At 43.6% G+C, this 14,459-nt stretch overlaps 1 protein-coding gene across 1 annotated transcript; it reads right to left on the reverse strand.

The window, feature by feature from the left end:
- Window positions 1-5,343: 5,343 nt before the first annotated feature.
- On the reverse strand, window positions 5,344-6,336 carry LOC136497599 (amino acid permease 4-like). The gene is made up of 2 exons (XM_066493452.1): window positions 5,918-6,336; window positions 5,344-5,818 (listed from the first exon to the last, which is right to left on the reverse strand). Exons 1-2 carry the CDS (start codon window positions 5,985-5,987, stop codon window positions 5,415-5,417), a joined length of 474 nt encoding a protein of 157 aa, XP_066349549.1. The 5' UTR covers window positions 5,988-6,336; the 3' UTR covers window positions 5,344-5,414.
- Between the last annotated feature and the right edge of the window lie 8,123 nt (window positions 6,337-14,459).

A 14,459-nucleotide genomic window follows, 5' to 3' on the forward strand; every position in this document is an offset into this window, starting at 1 on the left:
TACATATTTAGACGTGGATATTCTATCATCTCCCGCATAATATGAATCTGAATATCCCACTATATGAAGTGAATCAGATCTTCTATACGTCATCATGATGCCTTTCGTTTCTTGCAAATAACACAAGATTTTATTTACTAATTTGCAGTGTTCTGTTTCAGAATTGCCCTGGAATCTGCCAAGTAACCCGGTAACAAATGCCAAGTCAGGGCACGTCCATACTTGAGCATATTGTAAGCTTCCGACAACTGAAGCATATGGAACCACTTTCATTTTATCGATCTCATATTGGTTCCTGGAGCATTTAAAATTCCCATATCTATCGCCCTTGACTATAGGAACACGTGAGGGACTACATTTGTGCATACAGAGTTTCTTTAAGATCTTTTCAATGTATGCCTTTTGTGATAGTCCTAATACCCATTTACTTCTATCTCGGTGAATCTCGATCCCTAGAACGAACGAAGCTTCACCAAGATCTTTCATATCAAATTTTGAGGACAAAAACTTCTTTGTCTCCAGTAGTAGACTAACATCACTACTAGCAAGTAAGATATCATCCATATACAGGATAAGGAAGATAAACTTCTCATTCTTAAACTTTGTATAGACATAATTATCCTCTACATTCTCTTTAAACCCAAAATTCCTTATTGTCTGATCAAACTTCAAGTACCACTGTCTTGAAGCTTGTTTTAATCCATAAATGGATTTCTTTAGGCGGCATCCCATTCGTTCTTTTTCTTCCATGACAAAACCTTTTGGTTGTGCCATGTAAAACTTTTTCTCCAAGTCTCCGTTGAGAAATACCGTCTTTATATCCATCTGATGTAATTCTAAATCATAATGTGCCACTAATGCCATTATGATTATGAAGGAATCCTTACATGAGACTGGAGAAAATGTCTCATTGTAATCAATCCCTTCTCTTTGCGTAAAGCCTTTTACCACAAGTCACATTTTATATCTTTCTATATTTCCTTGAGAGTTAAGTTTTGTTTTGTAGACATATTTACAACCTACTGTTTTGACTTCTTTAGGAATTATTTTCAAGTCTCAAACTCTATTGACATTCATAGATTTCATTTCATCTTCCACGGCCTCAAACCACTTCGATGAATGATCACTTCTCATGGCTTCTTCAAATAAGGTGGGATCATCCTCCATTTGAAATTCCTTAGTGTTGTATACTTCATAGTCAGCAGTAATAGCTGATTTTCCAACTCTTTGAGACCTTCTAAGGGCCTCCACATTTGGCACATCTTCTGTTTGAGGCTGTTGTTGCTCTCCCTCATGTGTGGCAATAGATTCTATTGAATCCTGAAGAACAGGTTCCTCATCGTCATTCATTTTTGCCACAGGCGGAATAACAATAGGTGCTAACACCATAGTATCTTGCACTGTCGGTGCAGCGACAGCAGTTAGTGAGAAAAATGGCTCATGAATCATCAGAGTGGACGCATACACCCACTTCTCTTTAAGATTAATTTCTCGAGCTACCATTCTCCCCCTCATTAATTCATCCTCTAGGAAGACAACGTGTCTTGTTTCCACAAACTTTGTATGTCTCTCTAGAAAGTAGAAACGAAAAACTTTTGACTTTTCTAGGTAGCCAATGAAATGGCAACTTACTATTTTGTGATCTAGCTTCCCAATATTTGGGTTAAATCCTTTAGCCTCAGCAGGGCTCCCCACACACGCAAGTGATTTAGTGAGGATACTCTTCCTGTCCACAACTCATACGGTGGTTTGGGCACCAACTTACTTGGTACTCTATTGAGAATATAAATGGTGGTTTTTAACGCCTCCATCCACAGGCTCATCGGTAAGGTGGAGCAACTTATCATACTATGCATCATATCCATTAGGGTACGATTATGTCTTTCAGCTATTCCATTCTACTGAGGTTCGCCCGGTATAGAATACTGGGCTACTATGCCATTCTCCTGTAAAATTCCTACACTTCGTTTGGTATCTTTCTTAATTTTATTTACATACTTTTCTTTTATGCATTCTCTGTATTATTCTCAATATGATAGCTCTAATAGAGGAAGAATATTATTCTTAACTAGTCTTTCTATTCCCCCCTCGAAAATATGGCCTAAACGCTAGTGCCATAATTTCGACGACGCATCGTGAGTTCTCTTATGTCACCATTTCCAGATTAACACTATGTCACCAGCTGCTTTATCAGCTAGGTAGCATATGTCTTTGAAGAGCCAGTGAACCGACTCTTTATTCTACCGAGGTACTTGGTGACTGTGTCACTTTCTGGGATTGAGCCCACAATTACAGGTTCAATCATGTTCTTTATCACAGCCAAACATTTCTTGTTGGCAGTGACCCACTTCCTATGCTCAAGGACATATGGCATCTTTCGGGATTCAAAATCCCTTTCTTTAGTTGCACAAGCAGATCAGCCTCGTTTGTCTCCCTCATCAGTGCCACAGGATCAGTGGAACACAGTGAGGTGACTACCCAGGCCATCTTAACCAAGATGAAAAATAGGTTAAACCTTTTTTAACATAAAAAATAACACCATTTGCATGCCTTGATTCCAACGTTGGTCAAAACAAAACATACAACTGTTCTTATACATTGATTCTACATCACCATTGGGCAAAAATAGAATTAATGCATAAAATCACTAAAATTTCTAGCTGTTCTTATACACTAATTCTATATCACCGTTGGACAGAAATAGAATTAATGCATAAAATCATTAAAATTATGATATTGTTATTAACAACGTTGGTCAGAAAATAACAACATCATAATCATGTCAAAATCTCTTTTTCTTCAATTAAATATCACATTGGTTCAAAACAACTGGAGAATCAATAATTTCTTTAACAGCGGAAAGACTCTTTTTTTCTCTAATTAAATATCACGTTGGTTCAAAATAACTGGAGAATCAACTATTTCTTTAGCAGCGGAAAAATAATTCAATTTAATGAATTTTGCCCACATAACAAATCTCTTTTCTATTTTCTTTAAGCCATTAATCAATTTCCAGGAAATAAACATTTACTGAAAAAAGAAAAAAGAAAACTGACTCAAATCTTTACTGTTCACTCGGCCCGAGCAAGAATTCGGCCCGACCTGTCTCCCTTGCCCGCGCGCTGCCCGCACCAGGCCGCAACCTGGGCCTGGGCCAGCAAAGCCACGCGGCGCGCTCGCCCGCCTGGGCCACGAGTCGGCCCGATCAACCGGCGCCATCTGTTTCGATCCGACGGTTGCGCTGTGAGATCGGTCGATCAAAACAGCGACGGGCGCCCTCCCTCGAAAACCCTAGCGGCCATTCGGCTCTTTCCTCTCTCTCTCTCTCTTCTCTCACCACAGTGAGGCAAGCGTCGACCGAACGGATGCAGCGAGCGAGCGGGTAGCCATGGCGCTGTCGCTGGCCCCCTTGTCGACGTGCGCGCTCCATAGTGGGTGAGCGCGCCGCCGTCGAGCGGCCTGGCCGTGGCGCCCCCTTTGCCGAGCCCGGCGAGCAGCGACCCCGGCTCGGCCCTCTTCTCCCCGCGCGTCGGCGAGGCAATAGCGCTACGCAGCGGCGAGGTAGGTCTGTTTCCACTTTTTCCTTTTCTTCTTTGGATCTAGTTGTTCTTCACGGTTGAGTCCGATTGGGGTGGGGATTCATTCTAGGGTTACATGCTTGGGTTAGGGTTTTATTGTGTATCATCCCCATGGAATCTTTACGAGTTTTAGGGTTCGGCCTCGTGTGCCGAGGGCCCTTCCTTTTCTTCTTCCCCTCATGGATCTGAGTCTTGCTATTGGGAATTAGGGTTAGGGTTTCGTTAGGGTTAGGATTAACCCAATTCGGTTTTTCTTTCGGTTTGATTCGAGATCAGCGAGATAATCCCCTTCCCCTCTTCCCCTTCTTCTCTTTTGGATCTTTTTTGGATTTTCTTCTCTGTTCTTTGCCGATTGGAATGGGGATTCATTCTAGGGTTCACTGTTATTCTTCCTCGAGACTGATTCACGGGTTAGGGTTCGGCTTTGAGATCCTTTCCAAAAACCGACACCCTTTCACTTCTCTGTGTTTCACCCGATTAGGGTTAGGGTTGGGATAACTCTCTTTCTTCTCATATCCGAACAGGATCATTTCTTTTCTTGCCGTGCGCCGGCGAAGATGGTGGTGCGGCATCTTTCCCCACTCGGTGGTGGTGGTGACCGGGAGTTGGGTGACATCCGCCACCCCCAGTCTCTTTTCTATTTGCTCTTACCCGGTTAGGGTTAGGGTCTCAATCCGAAACGGATTGGACCCTTGTTCTCTTTGATTTCTTTTCAATGCTCTACCCCATACTTTGACCTTGGCTCTGGCACCATTGTAAACTCTATGGAGTACATCTGTAAGGTAGATTCAGGGTAGGCTTCTTACTTAGATGACAAAACCGTTGATGTACCTTGGTCTAGGTCACCATTCGGTCCATGGCGCCACAACAGCTTGGACGACGGTGACATGGCAGCTCGGCGCAGTGGTTCCAGCGTAGTGGAGTCGAGGTCCAGTGGCGACGGTGGAGTCGGTGGGGTTTTCCATCGCTGGCAGCACTTACTGTAGATCGGATTAGGTTTTCTGTTGGTGGATGACGGCGGCTCAGACCAAGCTCTTAGTTAGAGCCGTGATCCCCACCTCTCTTTTATATGTGCTGTGCGACAGGGGCCCACCAACCATATTAGGGTTGGGCGCCCCCGATCAGGGCGCAGAGACAAGAGCCCAATAGGCCGTTGGGTCTATTGGTGGAGATCAACTAACTCCTTCCACTCCCGCTGCGTGGACCCGTGGCTTCGTGCGAACCTAGATCCTGTCCGCTGTGTAAGCGTGAGAAAGAAGAGTGATAAAAACTCAGTTTGTATTTCATCAAGGCTTATGTCTATATACATGTACATCACGGTCATAGCTAGCTAGATGCAAGGAGAGCCAAGGAATGTATGCATGTACATCTCTCGGTCAGAACTGGTGGAACAGCCGAATGCACCGGTGCAGCAGCAGGCGCTGGAGCAGCCGGTACGACACTGGGACCGTGATGACCGCTAGTGCCGCACGGGCGTGATCTTGGCCGCCAACTACGCATGGCGTGCTGTCGCTGGCACACACGAGCCCCCGTGGGTATGGCCTAGCCACGCCACCAAGACTTGTGAGGAGGGGCCGACGAGCTTCGTGTGCAATCGTGAAAAAAAATAAAGGAGACGGAAAATGAGCGTGAGGGTTAATTGTAAAATTGACCGTCATGGTGGCATGCCACATAAGCCAAAAAAAAAAAAAACTGCTGACAAAGTGGTATGGACCTGCGGTGAACCAAGAATGAAGATAAGGGATCTAGAAATACATTTTGAGAGCTCGTGGATTTAAGTGACACACCCTTACAAATTCGAGTGCCGCTGATACATCCAACTCTTTACTTCTTTACTTACAGTATCAACAAGGCCATAAAACCACACCACGAACGAAGCAAGTTCAGTTCAGAAGTTTCTCTCGTAGTTCGTTTGTAGCTGCTGCTGTGCTTCGTTCTAATAGAAGCTAAGCCAGCAAGTAGTGAGACGACAGGTACACGTATATAGGTGTAGCGGTATAGTATACCGAGATAGACGCGGACGGCGTCCTGGTAGGAGCGGTTCCGAGGCCCCTTCTCGGGGTCGCCGCGCCGGTAGCAGTCGGCGAGCAGCGCCGCGGAGACGTAGGTGACGAGCGCGAAGCAGAACATGTAGGCCGGGCCGACCACCCAGCCCAGCTGCGCCACGCTCCAGGCCAGCGACAGCACCCCGGAGCCGATCACCGCCGTGATGATGTGCGCCGCGCACGTCCACGCGGTCCCTGCACGACGCACGCACGCCGTCCCGCGCAGTGCTTGCGGTTGAGACGCGTAGGGGAGGCAAGGTTTCAAAGGCGGGGCGCGCGAGTTAAGGGCGTTACCAGTCCGGCGCGGGTGGCCGTCGTCGTCGCAGCGGCCGTCGAGCACCTCGAGCGAGTGGTGCACCGCCATTGCATGCGCGCGGCGTTCCACCGCCCGATTGGTCTGTCCGAGAGGCGAGAGGCTGGCTTGGCTGCTCTACTCGGGGAATGGACAAGCGCGGGCTGCGATCGGTTGGTGCACTTGCGGCGCAGTATCAGTCGGTGCTGGAGGAGCTGCTACGGCTATGGCTAAGCACGCAACAACAACGACCGCGGTGGGGAGAGTATAATCCGTACTTTTCGGCTATGGCTAAGCACGCAACAAATCCGTACTTGCTTGTCTTATAATTCGTACTTTTTGATTTATCTTTTAAACCAAAATAATATTTTTCTCTCACGATAAATCAGCTGAAACAGTGTTTTTGTTTTTTCAGCAAAACCAACTGGGCCAGAGGACCGGTGAACGACGACACGGAGGGTCCGCGGCGGTCTCGGTCATCAGATCGGCAACGCCGTATAGCCGAACGGCCGTGTACGGTGTACATGACCTCCGCCCTGATTGCTGCTTGAGCCCTACTAGTACTCTAGTAGGCCCCTAGCTAGCGATTCGGTGCACTGCGCCGTGCTGCCTTTCGGGGGCGAAAAGTCCGGCAGCATCGACTCCGCACTGGGGAGTGGAATGGAAGTACGTGCGCGATCTGCTCGCGAAGCGCGCTACGAGCCAATACAAATGCACGCCACTTGGGCCACGGCCCCGCATGGTACTAGCGCCTCACCGGGGAGATGCTGCATTTGCGTCTGGCGATGCAAGAGGGCTATAGTACAGTTCAATGATTGTACATTTGTATTCCATGCGTGTTCCGTGGCATGCGTAGTCATACACGAAAAATCCAAAACTCCAAATCCCTACTGAGGGTGCGTTTAGATCCAAAAAATTTTGGATTTTGGCTCACTGTAGCATTTCGTTTGTATTTGGTAATTAGTGTCTAATTATGGACTAATTAAGTTCAAAAGTTTCGTCTCGCGATTTCTCGACCAACTGTGTAATTAGTTTTTTTTTTCGTCTACATTTAGTACTCCATGCATGTGCCGCAAGATTCGATGTGACAGTTACTATGCAAAATTTTTTGGCAACTAAACAGGGCCTGATTTCTCAACAAAAATTCCATTTCGCTCAAGGTGCCACGGAGCGAAGAACTGGTGGGCATTGGCGAGACATGTAGGCCTGCTGCCCTCTGCAGCACGTGGGGGCTCATGCCTTCCACCGGTTCCCGACTTTCATTTGCCACGACATGGTGCGGCTTCCGTTCGGGCAAATAGTGGCGGACCCAGGATTTGAACTGAGGTAGTCCTAGTCAAAAATTTTTTATCCAATACTGTAAATTACAATAGCAAATTTGAGAACACGGATATAAAAGAGAACACACATCTTACGCTGGATGGCTAAGGATGCCTTATGTACATCTGTATTTATTTTCTTAACGGAAAATGACCATATTTAGGCGTGATGTAAGGGTGATGTCATCAATCTAATAAGGAGGAAGGGGCTTCGCTCGCTCTCGTAAAAATACTGTGCACGACGTAAAATGTGGATGGGTCACGGTTTGAGTACTTCGTTGGAGACAGTCTAATTCCTTATGATTTTGCCTGTTGGAGAAGAGAATCATGTGAACCTAGCTCTCCTGGCTCCGCTAGTACTAGAGCTGGAGCAGGAAGGAATGCGTGTTCTTAGTAAATTTCAGATGTTATAAAACTATTCTTAGGTATAACATCCAGTAATAATGCTATAAATATACTATGATAACAAAGACCAGATATTAAAGCGGTGGGGCTAACAACAAAGCAAAAGTTTTGAAAACAATTTGATCGATTTTGAAACCAGTGACCGAAGCACCTCTCCCCTTTTTTGACGAGTACGGTTGCCATTGCCCGACGATATCGAAGAAGAGTTGCTGTCGTGGAAGTTTTTGTCACCCTTTTTGTGGATATTCTGGACCATTTTGATTCCTTTCTTTTATCACGAGGACCGGCATCGAGCCAAATCCGTATTGCCTTCTTGATGCTACAGACTAAGCTTCATAGTGGATTGCATTGCAATGGTGCGTGGGCTCATCAGCACCGCCCCCTGCGGACTGAGAATTCAGCCAACCCAGCAGTGAGATGCTTATTGAACACTACTTCAGTAGAGTAGAATTGTTGAGGGTGAAAAGAAAATTTCCATGTCGCGCTCTTCGAGCTGCCTTTTTGACTTTGCTAGTCCTTTCGCGCGTAGTTCAAGAGAAGTACTCTCCGTGACACATTCCGTAGCTCACTACCCATCAAACAGACATAACAACGCGGAGACAAGTCGTGTTGTGTTTTTCCTCTCTACTTCTGTAGAATGGAAATGATAATGCACGCTGCTACATGGGCATTGGCATCGACAGGCAGCGGCACCAGCGAGGCAATGGCCTTCTCAAAAAAAAAAAAAAAAAATCTCCGTCGACTCACAGGTGGATGCGCTATAATGGTTAGGGTGACGTGTCCGTCACATTTAAAGCCCCGATGACTTTAGATACCTCACAACCATGTAGAGTCTCTTCGTAGATGTATAGATCTAACTTGTGCACTAGGACGTGTGTGTGAGTGTGTGCATGTGGTGATGTAAGTTGGTGCATACGTTTAGATATTACAGCTTCAGCTTGTACTTGAAGAGTTTGAGGCATAATAAAAAAAAGTATAGCAACATCTTTGGAGTTCAGTCTCTAGACGTACTCTCTGTAGATAGCGCGACCGCAACGATGTTGCTTGGGAATTCCTGGGGAGCTTTGCTCCACAGTTCCGGTAAAAAAAAACGACGTTGCTTGGGCAGCCCACGATGACGGAGATGGATTGCAAAGCGGAAGAAGTCGAGTTCGATGGTTGAATGGATTCATGAGGCTAGGAATATTACTCATATATAGTACTGGAATAACGGGAGAGTTGAGAGATGAAGGAGATAGGTGCGAAATGTATAAGATTCCCCGAACCACCATGGACGAAAATGAGCCACATTAGCTTTCATCTAAAGGAAGCGGGAAGATGATGCACGGTAGAGGTAGACATGACCATGTGCTTATAACTTTGATTTGACATGTTTCCTAAAAAAGGAGAGGGAAAATCAAACCCAAGGTCCCGGCCCTAAAGGGTGGTTGGTTGTGGACCTAACTAGGGCCTTGTTTAGATGCTATCCAAATTCTAAGTTTTTTCACTCTCTTTTCATCACATCAATTTTTAGCTGCTTGCATGGAGTATTAAATGTAGGTAAAAAAAAAACTAATTACACAGTTTAGTTGAAAATCACGAGATGAATCTTTTGAGCCTAGTTAGTCCACGATTGGATAATATTTGCCAAATAAGACGAAAGTGGTACTATTCATCGGGTTTGAAATTTTTTCGCAATCTAAACGAGGCCTAGGCTTGCATCGTCAGGTAACGACAGTACGGCACGCCGGCTTTTCGCCCATGTGATCGGCCCGTTGCGTGGGAACGTTCGGGGTTTTGGTACGTGGATGAAATACAGCCCACCCGCCCGCGCCGCTACTCGCTACGCTAGTAACACAGGCGTCGTCGCATCGTCGGCCCTGGGCATGTTCGGCTTACCCTATTTTGATTTGTTGGACTTTTTTTTAACTAGAATAGTGTTTTTTTTCACAATAATTTAGTCAGAACAGTTTTTTACGGTCGGTTTCAGCCAAATTTCAGCGAACGGAGCCTCAGAGAGACAGAAAGAGCAGAATCACGCGCTCGACGTGGTGGTGTCGAAAAACACGTGCAACATGTCTGGGTAGAAGAGGATGCAAGCGGCGTACCCGCAGCTGATGGAGGCCGTGATGGTGTAGGCGATGCCGTAGCCGAACAGGGCCGTGTGCTGCAGCAGCATGCACACCCACGAGCTGCTGCTACCTGTCAGGCTGTCAGGGGCGTTTTCATTGTTAGGTTTAGGAATCCCAGAGGATGTATATACTGTAGTGCTGTACCTCATCAAAAATAGAAAGAGAAAGAGAGAAAAATAATAACAACGACATATAACCTGATCGTGAAACGGAAGAGAGTGACAACGAATTTTCCAACACTTGTCATGTCAAGATTAAGGCCTCGTTCAACTTACCCAGAAGCCATCTTGTTTGACTTCTTTTTTTAGTTGGAACAGTGTTTTTCTCTCACAACAATTAAGTCAGAACAGTGTTTTTCAGTTAAAATTCAGCAAGCCGAACGGAGCCTTAAGTCGAGATGCGTTGGCCTACATCAAGCGCTTTCGTAATTGGTACACGGTACACCTAAGGGCCCGCTTGGTTCAGGGGCTAATTTTTGTCTATGTCGCATCGGATGCTTGATAATAATTTAGAGTATTAAACATAGACTAATTATAGAATTAATTGCAAAGATGAAGACTAATTTGTGAGACGAATCTTTTTAAATCTTATATAACTAACTAACCACATGTGCTTTTTCAATCCAAATATATGGGGTCGTTCGGCTTACCCCATATTCAACTTGTTCGACTTATTTTTTTAGCCGAAACAGTGTTTTTCTTTCACAACAATTCAGCAAGAATGGTGTTTTTCAGCCAGTTTCAGCCAAGATTCAGCAAGCCAAACGGGACCATAAACCCGGCTTGATCCGCTTCTTTTTTCATCCGGAACAGTGTTTTCCTCTCACAAATTCCTCTAGATTCATCCGGATTCCTTCAAGCGAACGAGGTCAAGGTGTTTGTCTGCTCTTTTCCGATCCAAATACTAGAGGTTCGTCAACTCTTCTAGATTTATCTTATCATTTTCTACTTGGATTCTTATTTAGGCCCCATTCAGCTGGTTGAAACTGGTTGGTTTTGTGAGAGAGAAACACTGTAACGTCTGATTAATAAACAGTGTTCGCTGAGGAGGATCAGCCGACTGGTCTGGTGACCAGCAAACGCGCCCTTAGAGTACTCAGAAAAGAGGAATCTATTTAGATTAGGATACGATTCCTAAGGAAGATAATTTCTACATTCACGAGCCGTTGTCTCTGCCTATCATAAGACGAGCTCAAAGTCACCGCCACCGAATATAGACAGTGAGATGGATAAAAGTTAGAAACCGATAACGATTCAGTTGTAACGCACGAGCACAAAGTAGCTATGGACCCTACAAACTCAAAATTTTACACAGCTTGCGTCGTAGGACTGACCGCCTTGGTTGTCGCTTCATCTAAATGGCATATCTTTTTCTTCGGACCATCGCAGAACGTTGGCCCCGTTGCTGCTGCCCTAAGTTGACAGAGATGGATCCTTGCCAATAATCAGCTTGTTCAGTTGGCTGGTTCGTATCGTTGCTGATTCGTGAAAAAGTATTACTGGCTAGTTTATATGAGAGAAAAATATTATTCCGGCTAAAAATTTACGATCGTTTACGACAAGCTACAGCCAAACGAACAGGATGAATACAACCGCAGTTCCTTTTTGTATACTACTATTAGCAAGTAACGACCAAAAAATTTTTACCAATCTCGTGGTGAGCTGTCCCCGCTAAAAATGTCATTTGCCGTACATTGATTGCATTTCGTACGTGTACACGATGTGCACCTATTTCATCTCACTGGATTTAGGGGGTGTTTAGATCAGTGACTAAAATATAGGAAGTGTTACATAAGGGTGTTGTATGGGTGTTTGGATACTAATAAAAAAATAAATTATAGAATTCATAGGTACTCCACGAGACGAATTTATTAAGCCTAATTAACCCGTCACTATCGTATGTTTACTGTAGCACCACATTATCAAATCATGAACTAATTAGGCTTAAAAGATTTGTCTCGCAAATTAGTCGCAAACTATGCAATTAGTTTCGTAATTAGTCTATATTTAATACTCCATACATGTGTCCAAATAGGACAACAAGTTTAGGAGGAGGAACCAAACACCCCCTTACTATTTCATCTCACTGGACTTATTATTTCAGAGCTGTTCGACTTATGGTTTTTGCGGCAGATAAGCGAGTTGATGTTGTTTTGTTGTCAGAGAAAAAACATTGTACCATAACTGATAAGTCGGACTGATAAATTCAAGCGAACTACGTGTACACAGTATGTGCATATGCTATATGAACTGTTAAACTGAAAGTAAATCCTAATATTCCTTCCTCTCTAAAAAGAACAAAGGGCCTGCTAGGTTGACTTATAAAATTTGTCATGTCAAAAATTTGACAAGCCAAAAGTTAAGAAAAACATTGTCATAGATTTGACAAGTCAAATGTGGGAGTTTGATAAGTTTAGTAGTAAACCAAATACTAGCTAAAATTATAGTTTGACATGACAGATCTTGGAAGGTAACCAACTATTCGTTTCGGCTTATACGATCGTGGATTATAAGATGCAACAATTTTTTTTCTCACACCAAACTAGGCAGCAGCATTTTTCTCTCACACGAAACCGTTTTGTTTTTTCCCCTTCTCTATACAGTACACGTTTGAGTGCTTGACCATGCTTGTGATTGGCTCCTCTCCCTATCCGAAATGTATGCAGGTGTTGTTGCCAAATCATTCAGCCTCACCAACAAAAACTCAAAAAGTATCTCCTTATATGGTGAAGGATGTTTTTTTTGCAAGACCCAAACACGCAGACCCTCGTATACATGAGCGCATACTCACACCTACGAACGCACGCATGCATACCCTATTCCTATAAGCACATCTAAAAAACTGAGTTGGACCGACAAATCTCGAGATTGACGAAGTCATCACAGACGTCTCGCTGCCGGTGGGCACGTCGCCTACTATTGAAAGAATATCGCCATTAAATCCTAATATAAATCCAGAAAAATACGAGCACCCGTGTCTAAATCGTGGACTCAAACATGGGTGAACAAATTCCACCACGTGAACCCCATCCAGCTAAGGCCTCGTTTAGTTGACGATTTTTTTTAGAAAATGGTATTGTAGCACTTTCATTGTTATTTGATAATTAGTGTTCAATCATAGTCTAATTAGACTTAAAAGATTCGTCTCGTGAATTTTGTCTAAACTGTGTAATTAGTTTTATTTTTTATTTATATTTAATGCTTCATACATGCGTCCAAAGATTCGATGTGACGAAAAATCTTTAAAAATTTTACAAAATGAAGTGCAACTAAACAGGCACTAAGCCATACTCGGTTCGCAGATGGTGAAAGATGTTGTTGTTACGTAATATTGGAATAATAATAAGATGAAATAAAATAAACCAATCTCACAAATTCACACACATACTGTTGGTGAAATGGTAGCCAGAAACGTGTCAACGGTCAGCTGGCTAGTCCTATGTTGGAGTTGGACCCCACAAATATTCATTCTGAATTTATTTAACAGCAGTTTAGCCCGTGGGGTTCTTAATACGTCTTTTCTTTTAGAATTAGGGTTCTTTAATTCGTCCGACTATACCTTTGACAATACATACATCCTAATGTTTTTAGGACGAACATATTGTACTCTGAGTGCATGATCCCTCGCTTTCTAGAGGGACAATAAAAAGAAAAATGGTGAGTTGAAGATTAGGCCTGATTTAGTTCCCAAAAAATTTCACCCCAAACTATCACATCGAATCTTGCGGCACATGCATGGAGTATTAAATATAGACGAAAAAACTAATTGCACAGTTTGGTTGAAAATCGCGAGATGAATGTTTTAAGACTAATTAGTCCATGACTAGCCATAAGTGCTACAGTAACTAACATGCGCTAATGATGGCTTAATTAGGCTTAATAAATTCGTCTCGTAGGCGAGCTATGTAATTAGTTTTTTTATTAGTATCCGAAAACCTCTTCCGACATCCCAAAACATCCGATATGACATCAAAATTTTTTTATTTCGCGAACTAAACACAATCCTTAGTCTCGACCTTTCCTGAAGAAACTAGGGGTACTGATCACTCAGGGAGCGACTGAAAGGTGCAAACAATCATTTGGCATAGATTGTTCAGTTGCGGAGTGTTTTCTGGACTGACCTGTAATAAGCTTCCTAACCAGACTACTCGCCGAAATGTTCAAAAAAAAAATCCAGATTGGACCGTATCAAAGTATTTTAAGATTAACATCTATAATTTCAAATATGTATTATGAAAATAAATTTCATGATGAATCTAATAATTATTACTTGATGTCATAAATATCAGTAATCTTTTTAGATTTAATCAAATTTAGGACGAATTAACTTTATATAAAACTATAAATGCATTATTTTTTTGAGTGGAATAAATGCATTACTTTTGAGGTAGAGGAAATAGTTATGGGGCCACTTTCACAAAAGAAGTGCTAGAGTAGAATTTTTAGGACGCATGTGGCTCTGGTGCGTCGCTGGCTCTCTGCATTGTTTGGTGCACCAGGAGATTGTTTGAGAATGTAAATGCTGCAAGCCCAAAGCCCACGTCGGCAGGCCCAAATATGCGTTAGTCCAGCACGCTCTAATTGCTTTATTTTTACAAATTAGATTAGACTATTTCTTGTAGGTTTTTTGTTGGAACTTCAAACAGCATGTGCGCTCGTTGATTTCATCCAGAGCTTATCAGCCAGCAACAGTATTTTTCTCTCACAACA

This window comes from Miscanthus floridulus, chromosome 12 (genome assembly GCF_019320115.1).
Source record: "Miscanthus floridulus cultivar M001 chromosome 12, ASM1932011v1, whole genome shotgun sequence".
Classification (NCBI taxonomy): domain Eukaryota; kingdom Viridiplantae; phylum Streptophyta; class Magnoliopsida; order Poales; family Poaceae; genus Miscanthus; species Miscanthus floridulus.